This window comes from Elgaria multicarinata, chromosome 21 (assembly GCF_023053635.1).
Source record: "Elgaria multicarinata webbii isolate HBS135686 ecotype San Diego chromosome 21, rElgMul1.1.pri, whole genome shotgun sequence".
Lineage (NCBI taxonomy): Eukaryota > Metazoa > Chordata > Lepidosauria > Squamata > Anguidae > Elgaria > Elgaria multicarinata.
The window spans coordinates 3085338-3108630 of NC_086191.1; the positions used below are offsets into that span (position 1 = coordinate 3085338).

The 23293-nt window shown below is 47.3% G+C and overlaps 2 protein-coding genes across 2 annotated transcripts in view; one reads left to right on the forward strand and one right to left on the reverse strand.

Annotated features, from left to right (window-relative positions):
- Nucleotides 1-5055: 5055 nt before the first annotated feature.
- Nucleotides 5056-6261, forward strand: LOC134412338 (relaxin-3 receptor 2-like). The gene has a single exon (XM_063146240.1). The coding sequence runs from the start codon at nucleotides 5056-5058 to the stop codon at nucleotides 6259-6261; it is 1206 nt and encodes a 401-aa protein (XP_063002310.1).
- A 12688-nt stretch (nucleotides 6262-18949) lies between these two features.
- Nucleotides 18950-23293, reverse strand: part of ARHGEF2 (Rho/Rac guanine nucleotide exchange factor 2) — a 135236-nt gene continuing 130892 nt past the window's right edge. Inside the window, exons 21-22 of the mRNA XM_063146105.1 lie at nucleotides 21998-22184; nucleotides 18950-20960 (exon numbers count right to left, since the gene is read on the reverse strand). Coding sequence (XP_063002175.1) covers nucleotides 20872-20960; nucleotides 21998-22184 — 276 coding nt within the window. The 3' untranslated portion in view covers nucleotides 18950-20871. The remainder of the gene's footprint in view (nucleotides 20961-21997; nucleotides 22185-23293) is intronic.

A 23293-nucleotide genomic window follows, 5' to 3' on the forward strand; every position in this document is an offset into this window, starting at 1 on the left:
TATGCAAGATTTCTCTTATTATTATTATTTTTAAGAAAATGGCATAATTTATTTTGGCTTTGTTAGCTGTATGACCGGACAATGAGTTATGCAAAGCATTGTAAGGCCATCACCTCATTCAGGCATTCCTTAGGTATCTGAGATGTCAGGCCTTTTCCACGCATTTCAATCACGCTGCGATTTATCACCATAGGGGCTAGAAACTTGACTTTAAATGGAAGCGAAGGAATGCCTTAAGAAGCCTAACCACATGCTACGGCTTCAGTCGTGCAGCGTATGCACAACCCTGGAGACGGATGGAATGCGTCCGTGTCAGCTGGGACAGACTATCTGTCTGGAACATCTCCGCCAGAGGCAATTCTTTCAGCATCTGAGATCTTGCAGCGAAGACGGTGAATCTACTGACAGCCACCTTTGCCTATGGGGGGTGGGGAGAGAGAAAAGCATTTGTAAGGAATCACCCCTTTGCAGGGAAACATATGGATTTCGCTATGTCTCTTGGATCATCAGGCATTTTCCCTTTCTTTTTCCTTTTGTTGGAATCAGATTTCCCCCCCGTTTCCCAGATCTGGATTGGAAAGAGCGCACTGGCGCCAATGCACATGTGTGCAAATGTACCCCCAAATCCACATCTTCACGCTTTAGCCTATTGGGGGGGGGGAGAACAGGCACATTTTCAGTCAGAATTTCCCCCCCACCCCGCCCTTGTATTTTTGTATGACTAAACTTGCATACAATGCCGGAAAGTAAAAACCCGCTCCTCAAGTCTGCGGAATTCCCGCAATTTAACAAAAGCTATTGGAGACCCCCCAAACCGAATCAGATTCAGAGAAAACCAAATTCATATGAATCCCTCTCGGATTTCTCTGGCATCCTGAGCATGTTTCAGAAAGTCAGTTTGTATTTTACTTTGCTCCGATGCAAGAGACAGAAAATGCTTTGTCGATTACATGTAGCAATCTTCACACAGTGTTGGATTTCCATATACAGAAATCCTGCACCTGTTGGATTTCTGCCTGTCAGAAAGCTATTAAACTAGCATAGAGCCTGTAGTGCAGTCCCTCTGAATGCCCAGCAGGTGGCACTACTAGACCTGATGAACTGAAGATTGATCGATTGTTTGATTGAAACAATCTTTAATATGGAACGATATGCATAAACTACCCACCAGCTTCTTGGAAGTTAATATGTGGTCAGCGCAAATGGATTTTCAGAGCGCTTTTACGACAGCTTAAAGACTTATATTATCACGTTGGAAAGACAAAATGCACAGTTCCCATAATGCGGACTAAACAATGCTATCAACATTTGGTGTTATATAGACACGACTTGCAAGTGGATAACTACACGGATATTTGGTCTGCTTTTACTAAAACCTATGCATAACTCTCCGCCATTATTTTATTTTTTAAAATGAACGTTTATACCTGATGGAAAAAACGACGATGTTCCTATATCATAGAATCATAGAATAATTGAGTTGGAAGGGGCCTACAAGGCCATCGAGTCCAACCCCCTGCTCACTGCAGGAATCCACCCTAAAGCATCCCTGACAGATGACTGCCCAGCTGCCACTTGAAGGCCTCTAGTGTGGGAGAGACCACAACCTCCCTAGGTCACGGGTTCCATTGCCCTACTGCTCTAACAGTCAGGAAGTTTTTCCTGATGTCCAGCCGGAATCTGGCTTCCTTTAACTTGAGCCCGTTATTCCGTGTCCTGCACTCTGGGAGGATCGAGAAGAGATCCTGGCCCTCTTCTGTGTGACAACCTTTTAAGTAGTTGAAGAGTGCTATCATTCATATATATATATATATATATATATATATATATATATATAGTTGCTTTGTTTTTCTGTTTTGTTAATATTCACAATAAAAACTAGTATATGCCAATTTTGAATGAAAATATAAGCAGCAGAGTACCAAAAATAAAAAATATCAATAATAAAAGCAACAGGAACGATACATAAGTAATGTTTCATAAATTGTAAGAATCAACTGGTATGCAGGCGATGTGATGAATGTGATACATCACTCCAAAAATTAAACAAATGACCACTACTAGAGCATCCAGACTATAAACTTTATAGATTTATTTTTAATTCACACCAAAAAAAAATTAAAAAAAATAAATTCTAAAATCTAAATTTCTTATAGCTTTGAATACTTACATATATTAACAGATTTTAAAATGTGAAACATGTTGGTATTAAACACCAGCTTCAGGGGCTTCATACCAAAATGTTTCACATTTTAAGATATGTGTATATGTTTATGCATGTTTAAAAAAATTTGAAGGTATAAAATTTTAGAATGTTAAAACTTTTTTTAAAACTATAAAAATGTATAAACTGGATTATCTTGTTTTCAAAATGTAAGATCAGAAACAAAACAATAGAAAACAATTAATCACAAAAATAAAACCAGTAGGATAATAAAGTTACTGGAACTACTGGAAATAATAAAAATACGTTTATTTAAATAACAAGACTCTTTAGTTTTTTAAAATATATATCCAAGATTAAAAGTTTGTTAATTTACCGCTACCTAAAGACAGGTTGCACAGCATGTAACAGATTATTATTACTATTATTATTATTATTATTTACATTTACATACCGCCCCATAGCTGAAGCTTTCTGGCGGTTTATAAAGACTAAAAACAGTTAACTTTAAAAACAAATATACAAAACCATAAAAAGCATAAAAACAACAGTATCCTTATAAAAACAGCTATTCTGGGGTCAGATAAGTGCAATGAAATAAAAAAGTTATAAAATGGTCTTTGTTTGTACAACAATGAATGAAAAACAAACAAACCTGAAATTCGCAAATGAAAAAGGATTTGCTACATTTTTGTTTCTTTCAACACAGAGAAAAATGTCGCGAAACCTAAAGCTAGAACTTAAAAGGAGAAATGGACTAGTGACTAGTAGAGTGACCCTATGAAAAGGAGGACAGGGCTCCTGTATCTTTAACAGTTGCATAGAAAAGGGAATTTCAGCAGGTGTCATTTGCATGCATGCAGCACCCGGTGAAATCATCTCTTCATCACAACAGTTAAAGGTGCAGGAGCTATACTAGAATGACCAGATTTAAAAGAGGGCAGGGCACCTGCAGCTTTAACTGTTGTGATGAAGAGGGAATTTCACCAGGTTCCCCATATATACAAATGACACCTGCTGAAATTTCCTTTTAAATACAACTGTTAAAGATACAGGAGCCCGGTCCTCCTTTTCATATGGTCACCCTAGACTAGTTGTGTAACAGTCCAGATTTTTAGCATCTTACTGTCCAAGGACACTAGTGGGGCCCAAACTCAATTTAGGAACTATACTAGAGTGACCAGATACAAAAGAGGGCAGCTTGAACTGTTGTGATAAAGAGGGAATTTCACCAGGTGCTGCAGGCATAAAAATGACCCCCTAATGAAATTCCCTTTTCAATACAACGGTTAAAGGTACAGAAGCCCAGTCCTTCTTTCCTGATGGTCACCCTAAATAATTTGGACATTTTCCAACCAAGCATACAAACACTGCTCAAACATAGCATGTTTGCTCAGTGCAACAACTTTCAGGCCTGCAAAGCTATTGTTCAGTTCTTGCCAGAAAGCAAGAATAATATACCTGGTATTTTTCTTTTCTTTTCTTCTTGCTGGAAATTCACATGTGTCCCTTTCCCCCAAAACCGTTGTGCTGTGACAACACAGGTTCCGCTCTTTCTCCGAGGCTTGGCCGGTGAGAATGGTGAGTGACGTTCCTTGCAATAATACGACTATGGGATTTTGCACATCCCAGAAGGCACAGGGATGCTTTCTGTGCAAAATATTTGCGCCTACCCCGATGCAAAAGAAGCATCAGAAATCACGGGCAGATGCTACGAGAAAGAGCAGCGTTGATCAGAGAAAAATCTCCGTTGTTTGTGTGTCAATGTTAGCACAAATAACACATAAAACTTTTATTACCTTCCAATGTTGTTATCTGTATGTGTGTTTTTATTTGTCGACTGAAAGTTCAGGAGGTTCTGTACCGTGATGCAGGACATTCAAGGTTCACAGGGATGAAGTGCCGTGTGCGTACCCTGACCCCGAAAAGACCCATGTCATTAGAAACTGCGTTTATCTACTTCTAAACAGTCAGATAGAATTTAAAAGGTGCATAAGTGTTATTCAAAAACAAGCCGTGGTGGAGCTCAAGCCTGCTTGGATGTAGTAGCGTCTTTGGAAGACCATCCCCACATCGAGAAACACTCTGCACCAACTCAGAGGTACTCTCTTCCTCAAGACGATTGTGTCAAGCACCCCAGCGATCAAGGAATTATCCTTACTCTCATTTTAGCCCCCTCTAAAAGGCGCTCACACAAGCCTTTACGCCAGACCAGGAGAGTCTTCCCAGAATGCACAGCTTTGGTCCAGGTTCCGACAACCTTGTGCTGGCGTCCGGTTTAACTCCGGTTTCTCCCTGGCTCTGCTGGCGGGTTGTTTTATAAAGAAACCTCGGAGCGCGACTGAAGATAAGAAGCAGAGCAAAACGTTTATATAGCCACACAGATGAGGTAGGACTTTATACCACCACCACCCCGACTCGCTGGGAGAAACCCTGGCCTTGCCCCATCCTCACGAGGGGCAGTCTTCCCCATGGGGCGTGGTTGGCAGGTTTGATCTGCCCACGAATCCTTCCTCTTCTCCTTTCTCAAAGGAAGAACGAATCAGACACCACCCGGACTCCGTGAGAGCAAGCAAAGCTGACGAGTTTCCCCATTTCTTGGGGGTAGAGGACAGCGGATCGATTGGGGCGGTCCACCGCTCGCCGTCTTCACCCACTGAGGCGGGGAGGGATGGAGCATTCCTGAAAGAATGGACTTTGCTTTCTCCTTTCTACATCGGCTATGCAAACAAGGAAAGCCAACCACTGCTTGGAGTAGAGCATATTTCTGATGTGTTTCGATGGACGGCGCCTTCCTAAGCCGTGAGGAAAACGGCACGTTCCGCGCCCGAGCTGCACGGTAGTCCATGCTGCCACAGGGAAGCCTCTTCCAGCCAATCTCTTTTGCGACGATGGCGGTGAGTGGGCTTGGAGGGCCCGAGCGGAACAACAGCTTCGTGGATCCCAGCCTCGGGAACTGGTCCTCAGCGGGAGGGCTGGACCTGGTGGACATCAGTGGCTTGTTCTACCCAGAGGTTTCGTTCGGCTTGAGGATGTTCATCACAGTTGTCTACTTGCTGGTCTGTGCCGTGGGGTTGTTGGGAAATGGGCTGGTCATGTACTTGATCTGGGTCCACAAGGGGAGACCCATGCCGGTCATCAATATTTTCGTATTCGGCTTAGCGGTGGCTGACTTCCAGTTCTCCTTGACTCTTCCCTTCTGGGCCACGGAGATGGCCTTGGATTTCACCTGGCCGTTGGGTCAGCCCATGTGCAAGGTGATCCCTTCCCTGACGATCCTGAGCGTCTACGCCAACGTCTTCTTGCTCACCGCCATGAGTGTCACACGCTACTGGTCGGTGGCTTCAGCCGTCAAGGACGGGTCGAGGATGACCCCTCGGGCGGCCAAGTGGATCACGGCCGCCCTTTGGGCCATAGCGCTGGCGGCCACCATGCCCACCATAATCTACACCACGTTGGTGGATGTCGCCGGGGTCAAATTATGCATCTTCAAGTTCCACTCCACTTACCGCTTGGGCGTCTACCAACTCCAAAGGGTGGTGTTCGCCTTCGCCATCCCGTTGGCCATCATCCTGACCTCCTACCTCCTTCTCCTCCGGTTCCTCAGGACTCACCACATCACTGGGAACAACCCAAAGAGGCAGAACCAAGTTGCCACGACCATCCGTCTGGTGGTCGGCTGTTTCTTCATCTGTTGGTTCCCCAACCATGTGGTCACTTTCTGGGGGGTGCTGGTCAAATTCAAGGCCGTCCCCATGGGCAAAAGCTTCTACTTTATCCAGGCGTACATCTTTCCACTCACCACTTGCTTGGCTCACGCTAACAGTTGCCTCAACCCCGTCCTTTACTGCCTGATGCGCAACGAGTTCCGGAAAGCGATGAAGGAAACCTTTCGGAAACTCTCCTCCGTGACTTTCTCTTACCAGTACTTTTCTTCCCCCAAGACTTTGGAGGAGGGAGAGCGGGTGGCGTTGCCCATGAGTTGCTCTGAAAACCCCAGCAACCCTCTAAGCGGAGGGAAGGAAGACTCCACCCACTCCACCATGTTGGACCTGAAAACCAGGGAAGCCAACTCGGAAGATAGAAACGTGCGGTAGAAATGCCAGTGCGACCCTGAAAATTGTGGAGCCCTGCAGAGAAAAGATCCCTGGATCTTAAGGAAAACTGGTTTGCTGTTGGCTCTTCTGATCTGACACAAAAGACCATTGTGGTAAAACCAAATGGGGATCATAGAATAGTAGAGTTGGAAGGGGCCTACAAGGCCATCGAGTCCAACCCCCTGCTCAATGCAGGAATCCACCTTAAAGCATCCCTGACAGATGGTTGTCCAGCTGCCTCTTGAAGGCCTCTAGGGTGGGAGAGCCCACAACCTCCCTAGGTAACTGATTCCATTGTCATACTACTCTAACAGTCAGGAAGTTTTTCCTGATGTCCAGCCGGAATCTGGCTTCCTCTCACTTGAGCCCCTTATTCCGTGTCCTGCACTCTGGGAGGATCGAGAAGAGATCCTGGCCCTCCTCTGTGTGACAACTTTTCAAGGATTTGAAGAGTGCTATCATGTCTCCCCTCAACCTTCTCTTCTCCAGGCTAAACATGCCCAGTTCTTTCAGTCTCTCTTCATGGAGCTTTGTTTCCAGACTCCTGATCATCCTGGTTGCCCTCCTCTGAACACGCTCCAGCTTGTCTGCGTCCTTCTTGAATTGTGGATCCCAGAACTGGATGCAACTGTGCCCAGGGCCTATGAGACCCCTCCTCCACGTGGATCTAAGTTCACTGCTAAGTTTTGGCCTCAGACCTGTGAAGTCATAAAAGAATTCCCTTGAGTATGTGCAGAGTGTGTTTCTTTCTCCAGTAAGTAAACACAGCTCACATTCGCACTGGTGTTCCAACCAGAGAGCATGATGGCCAGGTTTGAGCTGATGAAACTTGCCTGTTTTGAATGAATTAGAGGTATGGAAGACACCTCCGTTAATCTGTGGCAAAATTAATTCTACCAGAGGCCTAACACTTCAGCATTAAACATTGGATCAGTCGATTATAACTTCTAAAACCAGAGCCGAAAGGCCATGTTATGGGAAACCGGTGATCAGAGATCCTGGCTTTTAAAGATTGTTCTTATTTAAAGGAGGGGTGGGCAACTTATTGCCCTCCAGATGTTTTGGCCTACAACTCCCATCATTCCTCACCTATGCTAAGGCTGATGGGAGATGTAGGCCAACTCATGGGGGGCGATGTGTAAATGGCCAGCCCACCATTGGTCCAGCAAGCACCATTTATGGTCTAGCTCTCGATCAGGGGGCCTTTGCTAGCCTCGCTTGGCCACGACCTATAATCTGGAGATGCCAGAGGAGGCACCTTGGGCCTTCAGCTTACAAAACATGTCCTCTGTCTACACTGTTGTAAACCGCCCAGAGAGCTTCGGCTATGGGGCGGTCTATAAATGCAATAAATAAATAAATAAACAGTGGCTAGCACAACATAGTTCCTTGTGGACTCTCCACAAATGTGTTGGGTTTTGTCCCTAACCTGTGAGGTTCCAGAATGGACCAGTGGTGTCACAGATTAAACGTTCAGGAGCCATTTCAGGGGAGGAGACAATAGACCAGGAATGGCAAATCTGGCCCTCTGGGTTTCCCCAGAAAGCTCCACCCCCTTCCTTGGGCTCCACCCCCTTTCTCCCAGGGACTGAAGGTGTGGTGGTTTCTTTTCTCCCTTCTAAAAGGTTGGAATTAGAGCGGGGCACAAGGGGGTCGCTCAACGTTCTCCACGGTATTTGTGGGCAGAGAAATTGGAGGGGCAATTTCCCCAAATTTCTTCGGGGGAAATTCTCCAACCATTTCTCACAGGGCAGCAGCGTCATGGGCAACGGTTGTAGAACAGCTTCTCTCTTTTTCCCCCAAAGGGTTTTTGGGGTTTGTTTGTTTTTTGCATTGCCATTGCAAGTGGCAAGAGCATCAATCCTGTTGGCAACCTAGCCCCCATTTTCCATTCTCCGCAACGCCCCATATGCCCAGCGTCACTGCAGGGCATTGAGAGCAGCCGTCGCAAATAAATAAATAAATAACAGCGGAGAAAATGTGGAGAGAACTCTGAAAAGCGTCCTTTTATTTCTAGGAGGTCAGGAAAGAAAAATCGCAGGACTTCCCTGCAGGTTTTCTTTCCCCGTGAAAGGGGCTTCCATTTTTCTGCCTCATTCTCAGGGCATTTTATCATTTATTTTGAACGTGTGCTGGTGGTGTTTATGAGCTTATCTAAGCCCTGTGAGGTGGCTGAGGGGACTGTCTGTATTTTTCTTTCTATTCCACAATTTACCATTCCTCTGCGGCCTTCCAGGCTGCCTGCACTTCCTGATAGGGAAAGGGAGGAATAAATTCATGATGTCTTCCCCCGGGTGGGAAGTGTGGAAAGCCAAGGAGGCTACATGCTGTCAGTGACATGATTGTACAATGAAAGACAAGGATGCCCACATACACTCCTCAGCTATAAATAATAATAATAATAATAAAAATAATGAACCAAACCCATGGGAATTCCTCCGAAATTCCTTCTCCTTCGAACTCCTTTTCGAAAGCAATTTCTTTTCTATGAAACTGAACGAGAATGCTCAAACTTCTCATGGGAGAACTTTTCGGCACATCCCTAGTCGAAATGCCTGGCGGTGAGAACTTCAAGCTGAAATATGCCGATATTTCTGGCATTTGGGCCCCGCCCCTTTCCCCCTTAGGCCACGCCCACTGCACAAATGTGCCCCCCCCCCAGTGCACCTCCAGAAGGCAATTTGGGCCCTCAGGACGGAAAGATGTCCTGCACCCCCTGCTCCATAAGGTCCCGGTTTTAGTTTTTAAATTGTGACGTTCTGGAGCGGAGCAGCAGCGTCAGGAATCATTTTTTAAAGTCCAGGGAGACATTTCAAGGGGAGGAAATAACATATTGTTTGCTTTGTTGCTGGAATATGTCCGGAATATGGAGACCATCACAGTAGTAGCTTTCTGCTAGACCAATCAAATTGGCCCCCAGATCCACAGGTTCATCAGCGTTTGGACCGGGGAGATTCCCAGCTCCGTTCCAAGTGTTTTCAGCGTTCGGTTTCCGCCACGCCAGATGCATGGAAAGATTTTTGAACTCCAGCCAGGTGGAAGGATGGGTGATGTGGTGGGAAACCTTTGCAGCGGCGAAAACCCGTCTGACCTTCAGACTTTATGGGTTGCCTCGAACCCAGTTTTATGGGCCCAAACGTCGTTATCGAAAGACAGAGTGATCCCTGTGCAGGGGTCAGAGGGGTTCTTTGAAGGGTGTGGAGTCCTCACACGTCTTTTTAAAATGTATTTATTGCATTTCTGTACCGCCCAAGAGCTGAAGCTCTCTGGGTGGGTCTTCCAAGAGCAAGGAAGCGCCCAGCACAGTTGCTGCTGGCATTTTAGCAGACGTTTCTGCTACCAGAATCCATAGCACTAGGCCCAGGATGCCCAAGATCAATCAGCCCCAGTTACCTGGGTCCATCCATTTCCTAGATCAGTAGCATACAGAGGGTGGAAGGAGCAAGCCAGAATTTGGAAGTTCTAGACTTGTTAAAACGATGTTGAAGACCAAACCTCTTCCATAGGTGAGTGATATGGTCTGGAAATGGAAGAAGCTAGCTACACATCTGGCAGGTACCTCCTCCCACTAGGGAACGGAGGACTCAATGTCCATCCCCCCATTTATTTATTTATTCAGCGCATGTATACCCTGCACAGGGAAAATCAATAAGAAAGGAAAACAAAGAGAACCCCTTATAAATCATTCCCAACTTGTTTGTGTACCGAGCAGGTAAGGCAGCGCACAGGGAAGGCGGAGGAGGCAGAAACCCATCGCTGGAGAAATTAACGTAATAAGGACACGGCAAACACAATAAATCCAGCTCTCGGTTTCCTGATTAGAGAAATTAAAATGTTACGGGAGACAAACGAGGTTTACAGGTTTCTTGGGGGAAACCTCCCTGGGTCCCTTTTCACAGTTTGTTCATTTCATGCTGGTCAGTGGGTCGTGTTCGTGTTCTGGTGCACGTTAAGCATTTTGTCAGACCTCGGAAGATGCGTATTATCCTTTGGGAAGGGACGTGGTTCAGCCGTAGAGCGCCGGTATCGCGTGTAGAGCAGGGCCGGCCCAAAACATTTGGCTCCTGTTGGTAAAGAACATCTCCCCCACAATGGTAGGATCAACAAAAGCCAACTGGACTAGCCGTTCAATCTTAATTCAATCCTGGGGAGGGGACAGCGTCCTCCACCACACCTGAAGGCAGCTTAGGGAGCACAGGACTGGCCACACAGCACACAGCTGCCGTCTCCCAGCAACTGCCGCCTGAGGTGACTGCTTCACTCTGCCTTATGGTAGGGCTGGTTCTGTCCCTGGCAACACCTATTTCAGCCCCCGTCTGAAGCCTTGGAAAGCGGCTGCCAGTCAGTTACACAATAACCCCATTTTTCCTTCTCATTCGGCTGCTCGATAGAGAGTGGTGTGCAGATCTAAACAAGGCCGGTTACATCCGCACACCGGCCAGAGGGTATTGTCGGCTTTTCCAATCCAACTCTCCAGTCACACGGACACATAGAAGAAGAAAGGCACACTCCCGAACTCAGGTAACCTCTTGCATTCACTCTGCACGTGAGAAACAAAGCAATTTCCCCAATGCAAATCCTGCACGCTGCCTAAACGATGCACGTTCCGTCCCTCTCCGAACATTTGGGGACCCTGGCTGGTTAGGCCCCTCCATTGTGAGAACTGAGCAGGTATTCCGACACTTTGCTTTTTATGCATTTACCAACCAGTTCTGGCAACGGGGTTCAAGGTAAACATAAGCGCATAAGAATATCCGTGCTGGATCAGAGCAAAGCCCTGTTGAGTCCAGGAGAAGGCCTCCTGCTTCTGTTCCCTAGCAAATGGGAGCAAGGCCTTTTCAGTGGTGGCCCCTCAAATTATGGAATGATCTCCCCGACGAGGCTCGCCTGGTGACAACATTGTTATCTTTTTGGCTCCAGGTCAAGAGTGTTCCCTTCTCCCAGGCATTTAATAGCATATGCTAAGTTTTTTAACTGACCTCAGAATATTTTAATTTTATTTATTTATTTATTACATTTATAGACCGCCCCCATAGACGAAGCTCTCTGGGCGGTTTACAACAGTTGTTTATAAACTGTTTATAAACTGATATTGTCGCTTTTATGCTTTTTATGGTTTTAAATTTTGTATATTTGTTTTGAACGTCCACTGTTTTAAACTTTTGTAAACCGCCCAGAGAGCTTTGGCTATGGGGCGGTATATAAATAATAATAATAATAATAATAATAATAATAATAATAATAATAATAATAATAATAATAATGATGAGACACGATGGCCTTACCATTCATGGCAAGGTTCAGGCTGACCGTGCCGTCTCCAGGACTTGGCTGGCTGCACCCTTGCAAAATAATGAATGGTGAAATGTGGTTTTTCCTAACTCCTCCGGGCTCTGTTCGAATTGACCTGCAGACGAGAGGGGAATTGCCTCTAACAGGATGCGACCGGAGACAGTGAAGGAGACAGTGAAACAGAGAGCTCATTGCCTGCAGCCAGCCCAACTCAGTTAGCACCAAGTTGCTATCTGCAATCGAGAGTAACTCAGTTGTTCTAATTGCCGGCATCCCTTTGCCACTCTTTGACTCATTTGATATGGGGTTTAATTTCCTCCTTCCCTCCATCTGACAAACATGGGAAATTATGCCCTTATCTCTGCGGTCACCCAGGGATGGAGATCCTTGATTCTGTGTGTGCTTTTCTCTTCCGTGCAAACACATTCCAAGCGACGTTTGCCAGCTTCTGCTTTTTTAATTTTTAACCAACTGATAACAGGGTAGTTTGAGATAAGAGGATCTGAAGGTTTGGTTGTTGCTGCTTTGGGAGGAAAAGAACAAGAGAAGACAGATAGATAGATAGATAGATAGATAGATAGATAGATAGATAGATCTGCGTTTTTTCCCCGCTGCAAAAATCAAATCTCAGAACTCCGCCATAGTAAAACCAGTCACCTCAGTTTAACTTAATGTGCAGGTGGGGGACACGTTTTATGCATGCAGGGTGGTGTTGGGTGGAATTACCCTTCGCTGGGTTCTCCACGGGCCAAATGGTTATGCCCCTGGATGGCAATTGGAATATTATTATTAATAATAATTATTATTATTATTGCATTTATATCCCACCTTTTTTTCCTGCAAGGAACCCAAGGCGGTGTACATAATCCTCCTTCTCCGCTCCACTTTATCCTCACAACAACCCTGTGAGGTAGGCTGGGCTAAGAGTCACCCAGTGGGTTTCTATGGCCAAGTGGGGACTAGAACCCGGATCTCCCGATTCCCAGTCTGACGCTCTAACCACTCGGCCACACTGGCTCTTTCTCGGCGCCTTTTTCCATGCTGAAAGGGACGTGGAGCTCGAAGCCTCTCCACACAGAGGAAGGGACATGGCTGTCCCTTTCAGCACTGGTCAAATCTCCTGGGGCTGTATTCAGCGCATGGGCTATAGGGTCCCTATACCTCAACTAAGGACAACACTGTTCGATACCCTCAGGAGAGGCGTGAGAGGAAGTAAAGGGGCTGGGACGGTGGGTGGGGAGAGGTAAAGAAGGAATATGGGTCCACCGTCCCACCCGCTGAGAGGTCAGGATACATCAAATTTGCAGATGACACAAAATTGGGTGGGATAGCTAATACCCCAGAAGACAGAAGCAAACATCAAAGTGATCTTGATAGGCTGGAAAGCTGGGCTGAAAACAACAGAATGAAATTTAATAGGGATAAAAGCCAAGTTCTACATCTAGGAAATAGAAACCAAAGGCACAGTTACAAGAGGGGGGATCCTTGGCTCAGCAATACTCCAAACGAGAAGGATCTTGGAATTGTTGTAGATCGCTTAATTTTTGTGAACCGCCCGGCTATTGGGCGGTATAGAAATGTAATAAATAAATAAATAAGCAAGCTGAATATGAGCCAACAGTGTGATATGGCTGCAAGAAAGGCAAATGCTATTTTGGGCTGCATTAATAGAAGTAGAGCTTCCAAACCACGTGACTTATTGGTTCCCCTCTATAGCTTCGTTTTGAGTACTGCATTCAGTTCTGGGCTCCACAATTCAAGAAGGACGCAGACAAGCTGGAGCGTGTTCAGAGGAGGGCAACCAGGATGATCAGGGGTCTGGAAACAAAGCCCTATGAAGAGAGACTGAAAGAACTGGGCCTGTTTAGCCTGGAGAAGAGAAGATTGAGGGGAGACATGAGAGCAGTCTCTTGAAAGGTTGTCACACAGAGGAGGGCCAGGATCTCTTCTCGATCCTCCCAGAGTGCAGGACACGGAATAACGGGCTCAAGTTAAAGGAAGCCAGATTTCAGCTGGACATCAGGAAAAGCGTTCCGATTGTTAGAGCAGTACGACAATGGAACCCATGACCTAGGGAGGTGGTGGGCTCTCCCACACTAGAGGCCTTCAAGAGGCAGCTTGATAACCATCTGACAGGGATCTTTTAAGGTGGATTCCTGCACTGAGCACAGGGGTTGGACTTGATGGCCTTAGAGGCCCCTTCCAACTCTGCTATTCAATGATTCTATGATTCTTCACCTGGAGTCTTGTGTACGATTGTGGGCACCACATATGTCCCCAAAAGTGGACAGGTGAAAAAGGGGACAAGCTGAACTTGCAGCACCCCCACTTCGTAAACCAGGCGCCCCCTTGCCAACCACCCCTTCTCTCCCCTGCTCCAAGTGGCGGAAGGTTCTTCAGGCTTGCTTGCATTCATCTCCACCTGCTTTCCGCTGATTTCAAAGCCCAGAGGGTGGACGTTCTTTGTGCGAATGGGGGTGGAAGGCAGCGGTGATGCTGCCAGAAGTCCTCCAGGCTGGTTAGCAGTAGCGCAAGATGCAGCAAGCAACCCTGTTTGAGTGCTTCCAGACGGGCCAGCAGCAGCACCCAACAGCATCACCTGCCACTCTCTTTCCAGAAGTCTTTCTCGCTCCAAGCAATCCCCAAATTTCCCACCTTGGCCCCAACGGAGCATCGCTCTAGGGCAGGTGACCCCCAACCTTTTCGGACTTGTGGGCCCATTTGGGAATTTGTTGTGGGCCACAAGACGCCTAATCAGTGGGTCGCTGCGTTGGCACCTACCTGCCACGCCTATGGATCTTAGCCTGCAGCTTATTCACCAAAAAATGGCTTCATGTCCTCTGGACATGACAACGTCCTTTAAGGTAGGGCTGTGCTCTGCTCCGATTCGGATCGTGAATCCGGAGCGAAGCGACCTGATCCGCCTCCACCAAAGGCGGATCCGAATTGGGTTGGGGAGCTGCGGATCGAGGCGAAGCGGTTCGCCTCCCTCCGGAGCTCTGAATGCAGGTAAGTTGGGGGGGAAGGGGGCTCACTTGCCGCTGCCGCTGCAGTCCGTGCAGCGACGGCGGTGAAGCCAGTAAGGGGGCAGGGGGGAGGGGGGGCTTACCTGTGTCCGTCGCATTCCGTCGCAGGCTTCAACTGATGCCCAGGCCTCAAAGCAGAAGCAGGACCTGCTTCTGCTTTGAGGCCTGGGCCTCAGTTGAAGCTTGCGCTGGACCACAATGGACACAGGTAAGTGGGGGGAGAGGGGGCTTACCTGGTTCCGCCACCGCAGTCTGTACGGTGACGGCAGAGCCAGGTAAGGCAGCAGGGGGGCTTACCTGCCTCCGTCGTGGTCTGGCGCAGGCTTCAACTGAGGGCCAGGCCTCAAAGCATAAGCAGGCCCTGCTTCCGGTTTGAGGCCTGGCACTCAGTTGAAACTGCGCTGGACTGTGACGGAGGCAGGTAAGTGGGGGGGGGAGGAGGGGGCTTACCAGGCTCCGCCACTGCAGTTTGTGCGGCGACGGCAGCGGAGCCAGGTAAGGCAGCAGGGGGGAGGGGGGCTGATTCGGCCCCCATTTCTTTTCTCGAAAGCTTTTTAACCATGGTGTGGTCATACTAGTCTATATTTAGTTTTAATGTTCCCTACCCCTATTGGTTTTTCCTCTCCCTCCCGTCTGTTACGGTGATTTTAGATTGGAAGCCATATGGCAGGTTGTCTTGTTTTGTTTTATTCTGTACAGCGCCATGAACATTGATGGTGCTTTATAAATAAATATTATTAATAATAATTCTGCCCCCCCCTTTCCCACTTACCTGCCTCCGCCGCCCGCTGCGGAGGCAAGTAAGGAAGGGGGGCAAAATCTCGATCCGCCCCTCTGGATCTCACTCCAAAGAGAGGAGCAGGGGAGGTTCGGATCGACCCAAAGCGGATCGGGCCACGAAGCAATTCGGGGGGGGGGGGATTCCGTGCACAGCCCTACTTTAAGGTTCTTGTACTTGTGTACAAAGCCCTGAACAACTTGGGACCAGGGTACCTGAGAGAGCGCCTTCTCCCTTACCAACCTGCCCGGTCACTGAGGTCATCCGAGGGCCTGCTCCTGGTGGTTCCACCTAGATCCATCCTCTGATGGGAATCCACCAGGGGAAGAGCCTTCAGTGTGGTGGCCCCCCTCCTATGGAGGTCAGGCAGGTGCCAACTTTGTGCTCCTTTCGGTGCCTCCTGAAAACATCATTATTCCAGGAAGCCTTTCCTTAAGATCCACCCAGGAGTCACTGTATTTGCTTCTTTTAAGATCTGTTTTAAGTGTTTTATTCTGTTTTTATTTTCATTTTATCTTGTACACCGCTCCGAAATTTTCAATGGGGAGTGGTATATAAATATTGTAAATAGATAAATAAATAAAATAAAGGGGTTGTCAAATTTGGCTAATTGCTGGTGATGCAATAGAGCTAATGGTCCTTTTAGACATGTTTTGGCAATGTCCAGTAGCTGTTCCTTTTGGAGAGTTCATTACACATACATTTTCTACCAGAACTGTACGTGCTCTTATATATTATTTACCTGCTTCATGGAAATTAACAAACGGATTCTCTGCACCCTTTAGACAGCTGAAAGGCTGATGTTATTACAACGCTGGAAAGATAAACACTCACCTCCTACAATGCAATAGATTGAGAGGACCTTACAACACTTCCAATATTTGAACGGGAGGCATATAGATGCCACGTGCAAATGGATAACTTATTTGGATATTTGGTCCGCTTTTGTGACAGCCCATGTATAATTTGCTAGAAAACTGTATCCATTTCATACAAATTTATGTATGTATTTTTTAAAATGGGGAATTTTAAAAATAATAATATTGGGTGCACATGGGCACCATGTTGGGGACCGTTGCTGTAGGGCATTGTCAAAAATTAAAATGGTTGACAGATTCAAGCACCTGGCTTGATCCGCACAGATGGGGAAAACACGGTAGGATTGGAAGATATTATTTAGATGCCCCATAAAGAGTGAATGAAAAACGGCGGGCATTTTTACAATAAGCTGTGAGGGCTTTTATACACGGGGCTTTTAACTGAGGCTTCTGCTTCCGGATTCTTTGTGGGATTAAAACGGGCTCCTTTACATGTGTTTTTCCCTCCAGCTTTTTTCCAGCTTTCTATATGTTCCATTCCAGAACCATTAGGTGGTGCTGTGGTATAGGAGAATTGTGCAGTTACATGAGGGTTCTATAATGCCCCTGAGAAAAAATACTAGACTTTCCTTGTTAGGAGAAAAAAAAAGTGAAAATGGTTGCAAAGCCTAGGAGAGGCCCTGGAGGTTGTGGGCTCTCCCATACTAGAGGCCTTCAAGAGGCAGCTGGACAACCATCTGTCAGGGATGCTTTAGGGTGGATTCCTTCATTGAGCAGGGGGTTGGACTCGATGGCCTTGTAGGCCCCTTCCAACTCTGCTATTCTATGATTCTATGATGACATTATGTAAAGGACTCGCAAACTACCGAGGAAGCATGAGTGTACAATAAGAAAGGCTCGTGTGGAAATTCTCCCCCAGTCATTACACTACCCATTCTTTGGTGGTTGGAAATCAATGGCTCACAGTGGCATACAGCCACTGGATGCGTCCTGCACGAGTGTTATTGTATCCGTGGCCTACGCCAACTTTCGTGTTCAGATGTCCTTTGATGAAATCTTGACCCTTCCAATCTCTATTCCAATGCTATTTTGGGCTGCATTAATAGAAGTAGAGCTTCCAAATCGCAGGAGGTACTGGTTCCTCTCTATTCGGCCCTGGTTAGGCCTCATCTAGAGTATTGCGTCCAGTTCTGGGCTCCACAATTCAAGAAGGATGCAGACAAGGTTGAAGCGTGTTCAGAGGAGGGCAACCAGGATGATCAGGGTTCTGGAAACAAAGCCCTATGAAGAGAAACTGAAAGAACTGGGCATTGATAGCCTGGAGAAGAGAAGATTGAAGGGAGACATGATAGCACTCTTCCAATACTAGAAAGGTTGTCACAGAGAAGAGAGCCAGGATCTCTTCTTGATCCTCCCAGAGTGCAGGACCCGGAATAATGGGCTCAAGTTACAGGAAACCAGATTCTGGCTGGACATCAGGAAAAACGTCCTGATGGTTAAAGCAGTACAACAATGGAACCAGTTGCCTAGGGAAGTTGTGGGCTCTCCCACACTAGAGGAAGATGGACAACCATCTGTCAGGGATGCTTTAGGGTGGATTCCTGCATTGAGCAAGGGGTTGGACTCGATGGCCTTGTGTGTCCCTTCAATGATTTTAATAATTCTATGATTCTAATAATACCCGAAAACTGTCATCTGTCAGGGATGCTTTAGGGTGGATTCCTGCATTGAGTGGGGGGTTGGACTTGATAGCCTCAGAGGCTCCTTCCAACTCTACTATTCTATGATTCCTGCAACACCCAGCAAAATCAACAAGATCTTCGTTTTGATAATTTTAATTAACCTTTCCCCCCTTCCTTTTACAAGTTAAATCAACAGGAAACAATAAACCATTTTCTCTCTTCATATATATTTATAATAATAATAAAAAAAAATCAGTCTCGTGCGTTAATTTAAAAACAAAAAGTCCTTTTTAGCAATCTCTCTATCTCTCCTTTGACGTTTTCTATTAAGAGGTCAGCACAGCAGGATTATTTTCAATTACTTAAAAAAAAAAAGCTCTCTTTTTATAGAACGATGTGAAATTAAAAAAAAGGGGGGGATGGGGGAGAGAGAAAATACCCACCAGGTTAAAGGGGGCGGGGGCGAAAATGCCAGTCAGATTTTATGTCCTGAGATAGATGCTGAGTCTGCCATCAGAAGAAAGGAAGCATATATAAAAACTTACTATTCAGGTGGGTCTTATTCCTACCACTTTCACATAGATCTTCCCAAAGCAGCTCAGAGATTTTTGATCGGACTTGAAATGGAGACATATTAAGGGGGATTTTTTTTCTTTTTTTCATTTTAATAAGATGCAGAGGGGGGGGGAGTCTTCATTTGCAGTTTGTATGTTCTCTGCTTTCGTACTGCGGTCACGCTTGGCAGACAAATTTACTCCAATGTAAATTGGCCCCAGGGCTTCCCTTCAGCGGACGCCAACATGGAAGCCAACATTATTCCCCCACATAAAACCAGCCTTTCCCTCATGCTCCTGATGACTTTAAATGGGCTGTGGGCAGCAGATGTGGACACTGAGTCTACCAAGGTACGATCATCCCTTATGATCCATCTGGAATTGAGACACGCTCTTAAACTCATTTTCTAATCCCTGGATGAAGACCTCTCCCTTCCTTGGATAGGTATTTTAAAACAAAAAACACTCCAGCTTTGGTACAAAAAGTATGTCTCTAGACTGAATTAAAAAATAAAAATAAACGTTTTTCCTCCCCCCCCCCCCCCGGTCCCACTCCAAAACATACCGCAGGCCCTGATCCGCATCACCCGCACATTGTAATTAACATAAATTTCCGGGGAATCCAGGTGGACGCTCTAAACTCTCCCGTTCGTGGTTTATTTGGCTATTCGGTCAGCCAAGGAAAGGAAATTCGGAGTGAATTCTTCTTCTAGTAACACCCCTCGTTCTTGGATTTAGCGGCGGGGCAGCGGGCAATTTTTCTCCTCTGTTACTCGAGTAACACTGAGGCAGAAACTACATACAATCTGGAAGGCTCCTGTCATTCCAAAAGCCGACCCTAAGGGGGGGGGATTGGGGGCATATTTCATAAAACTCATCGCTGTTGTTGGAATGCTAATTAAGGACCGCAAGTCCCATAATCCATAGCAGATGTTTGATCTTCTCTTATGTGATCTCCTGCAATTTTCAATTACATGTCCATTCTCCGGCCTCCCCAAGGCTTGTTTGAAAATGACGAAAGCGGACTGCTCTCAGAACGGCAGTTCAGGGGCCCGCGTGCTGCCTTCTCAAAGGATTTGGCACCTGCAACTCAGGTGCAAAAAGGCGTCTCAGCGCTGCAAACGTCACCTGTTATAACCGGCGTTATTCGCAGGAACGGAGATTTCATGGAAGGGGTTGGCCATTCCCTCTTGGACATCTCTACCCCCGTGCCAAAGCCATGCACGCCCGGCTCTCCTGGAAATGATCAGTACGCGGCTCAGTAACACAGCTGGTTCCCAAGAGTTTGTACTTTGTGTCGCGTGTAACAGGAGGAAAGCAAAGCTCCTCCTCCCTAGGGTGTATTGCTTTTTGGGGGCAGCACGTGTGGGGGGTAGTGAGCACGTCAAAGGCTGCATATTCACACAACGCGATAAGCCAGAATTCTTACGGCGAACAAACCAGTGAGCGAATGCACGTTGCTTGATCACTCTGGCTGATTAAAAAAACAGCCCACCGTTTGCCCATGGTTTGTTCTTGGCTTATAGCTCCAGCTCGTCCGGGGAGAGTCCGGGTTCCCGGATTGCACGTCACGATAAACAAACCACGGGCAGAAGGTCTGTGAGTCGTTTAGCCCCTTCTGCTTGGGGGGAGCCATAGCGTAGCAGACACCTAAATGCCAGTAGTTTCACGAACGCGGCCGCCACGTCTTCGGCAGATAGAGAGGGATCTTGGATTTCAACGTCGAAATGCTCCAGCAAGGGAGAAGCTCAAGAAATTAAAACCCACTCATCCAATGCACCGGGCACACGGACGTCGCGTGGGTGCAAACATAGGGTAAGAATTCTGGGATCTGGATGTGTACGGACCGCCTTAGCTCAGAGATCTGCTCCTCGCCTTTTTCACGATGGAGGGGGCTTCTTAAGAACCTACAGCGTTCCCTTCGTGCTTTATGCCCTGCCTAGCCACGGAGTCCCACGGTAATTTTTTTTTTTAAAAAAAGCAAAAAAATAAACAAAACAGAAATAATAATTTAAGGATGGGGCAGGTTCTTCCCCCATTCCCAAAATAAATAAAGTTAAATTGCATTGAAGTGGGGTTGAGGAGCCGGGCGGGGCGGAATCAGCAATACATTGTGTCTCCTGGCCTTTATGGTACCCAATCTTACCCGCCCCGTCCCCACGCTTAGAACCCATAGAGAGAAGTCCCCCGATCCGTCGTCCATCAACGAGGCACGACAAAGGCTGCAGAGCAAGCCGCGGTCCCCCGAGGGGGGGGGCGTGACCCAGCCCCCTGCCCTTTGCCCCCTGCTCTCAGGACGTGGCTTCCTTCCACCCCTCCCATCGCCCGCACCAAAGGCGTGGCCTTTCCAAGTCCCTGAAGTTCCACGGTGTGGTTTTGATTGGAGAAAAAGCTGGTCTTCGGCGGCGGGGGGCCGCTCCCTCCCTGAGCAGGCAGGAGCTGGGAACCCCTCTGCCCCACCTAAGAGTCCGAAGGGCCGCCTCTGTCTCCGACATTCAGTTCTTGGATGCTCTCAACTTCCTCAGGGATGTCCTGCATCCTCTGGAAATCTGAAAAACAGTCACAAGGCTCCTTGCGTTTTGGAAGACAAGAACTCTTGCTGCTCAGTGCCAAGTTTAAGTCCTTTCCTGGGTATACGCGAGAAAACCAGGGCGGAATAGGAAATGCAGGCGGGTTGTAGAGAGCAGGGATTTCCTGCAAAAACAGCTCAGGTCTGACATTTGGCTGTTCACACCAGAATACAGGCGTTCAAATCCGGTTAATCGTTTGAAGCTGAAATGAGACGTTTTTAATATTTCTAGACGGCCAAACGAAATACGGTGCAGCCTACGTTTCTAGGGTGAGCATCGATGAATCTGGGAAGGGTAAATGGGATTTTACGAAAGGGAGAACAAAGGTTCACACCTCCTCGTAAAATTATTGGGGGGGAAAGGACCTTATACGTATAAACTTTCGGATGGACGTGTGTGGAATGCTTCTTATCTTGCTCCAGTAGACCGTCAAGATGATGAAGATACCCATTTTGGGTTAGAGAATTGGCCTTTTTCACCCACAGTAGAGACTAGGCCAGCAGCTGAATATGACCAACCGGGAAGTGAACCAGGAAGATGGCCAGTCCGTGTCAAACACCCACCTGCTTGGACTAAGGACTATGTTATGTAGTGTTGGGATGTGGGATTATGGAGGTTTCTTAAGAGGGGGAGGAATGTGGAGATGGTATAGTACTGTATCTTTAAGACAGCAAGGATTAGATCCAGCTGAAGGCTGGGCAGTCTATAAAGGGAAATTGGGGATGACATTTGAGAGGGCTTAGTCAGGCATACGGCGATGCTGCCGGCCTTGCAAGGCATACTTTAAATAAAGGATTTATATTTGTACTTTTACCTTGCCTCTTTTTGGATACAACAGTGGGTTCAAATGTGAAGGATATGGACGCAAATATTCGCAAGAAAATATTCGCAGGCTTCACCCCCTGGAGGAAAGCAAAGAGGGTCCCGCGGGCCAAACGAGGCCTACGGGCTGGGGGTTCCGTACCCCAATGCTGAACTAGATGGACCGAGGTTCGGATTCCTCTGTTCCAACTCACCTCGTGGGCTGGGAGGAGGAGACTGCGGGTTGAGCATGCCTTCTTCCTCCGAGAGCACTTCCAGCTCTTGTTCACTCTCCTGGAGTCTACCGGGCACGCCGTGGTAAGCAACCTCGTCCCGCTGGCAGCTGGCAAAGGTCCGGTGAAGAGAATGGCTGCCAGGTGAGAGAGGCTCACCTGCTCGGCTCTGCGATTGAGACGAAAGGGAGTTGGAAGTAAAGGACAGAGGCACGAGATGTACTGATGGCCAAAACTTTGGATGGCTTTAAAAGGGGGTTGGATAAATTCCTGGAGGAGAAGGCCATCCATGGCTGCTAGCCATGGTATCCGAGGCAGTAAGCCTGTGTGCACCAGTTGCTGGGGAACATGGGCGGGAGGGTGCTGTTGCACCATGTCCTGCTTTGTTCGTCTCTGGTCATAGAATCATAGAATCATAGAATCATAGAATAGCAGAGTTGGAAGGGGCCTACAAGGCCATCGAGTCCAACCCCCTGTTCAATGCAGGAATCCACCCAGTCGACAGCTGGTTGGCCATTGTGTGAACAGAATGGACCCTGGGTCTGATCCAGCAGGGCTCTTCTCATGAGCCTGGATTTAAGTCTCAACAAGTTTTCAGTTTCTTCTGAACAGGGTGGTTTTTCTCACACATGCTTCTGAGAAGGGCCCCCTTAACTGAGACGCGAATGCAACTCAAACTATCTCAAACTCAAACTATCTCAAACCCGTGTGGCGTAGTGGCTAAAGTGTTGGACTAGGAGTCGGGAGATCTGGGTTCGAGTCCCCACTCAGCCATGAAAACCCACTGGGTGACTTTGGGCCAGTCACAGACTCTCAGCCCAGCCCACCTCGCAGGGCGGTTGTTGTGAGGATAAAATGGAGAGGAGGAGGAGGAGGATTATGTACACTGCCCTGGGTTCCTTGGAGGAAAAGAGGTGGGATATAAATTCAACAAACAAATAAATAGACCCTTCCCTGTTTGCTGCTGCTGCTGCCTCTGTTTCCCCACTCATGCTCTGCTAAACTTTTCTAGATAAGGTGGTTTGACGCCCTGTTTCTACTTCTGGTTGTGCAGTAGAATTAAGATCAGAGATTAGTGAAGTTAGTCTCCTTTCCTGCTTTTCTGTGCTTTCCACTACACAACCTCTAGGTGGCGCTGTAGTACAGCGAAATAGCACAACTACACTGGTGGGGATTTGCACTTTGTTTCGCAATGCCCTCAAAATGCTGGACACAGAATAATGGGCTCAAGTTAAAGGAAGCCAGATTCCAGCTGGACATCAGGAAAAACTTCCTGAC

What these genes read in the sequence shown, in the direction of transcription:
- LOC134412338 (XM_063146240.1), top strand. Translation starts at nt 5,056, where the DNA reads ATGGCGGTGAGTGGGCTTGGAGGGCCCGAGCGGAACAACAGCTTCGTG.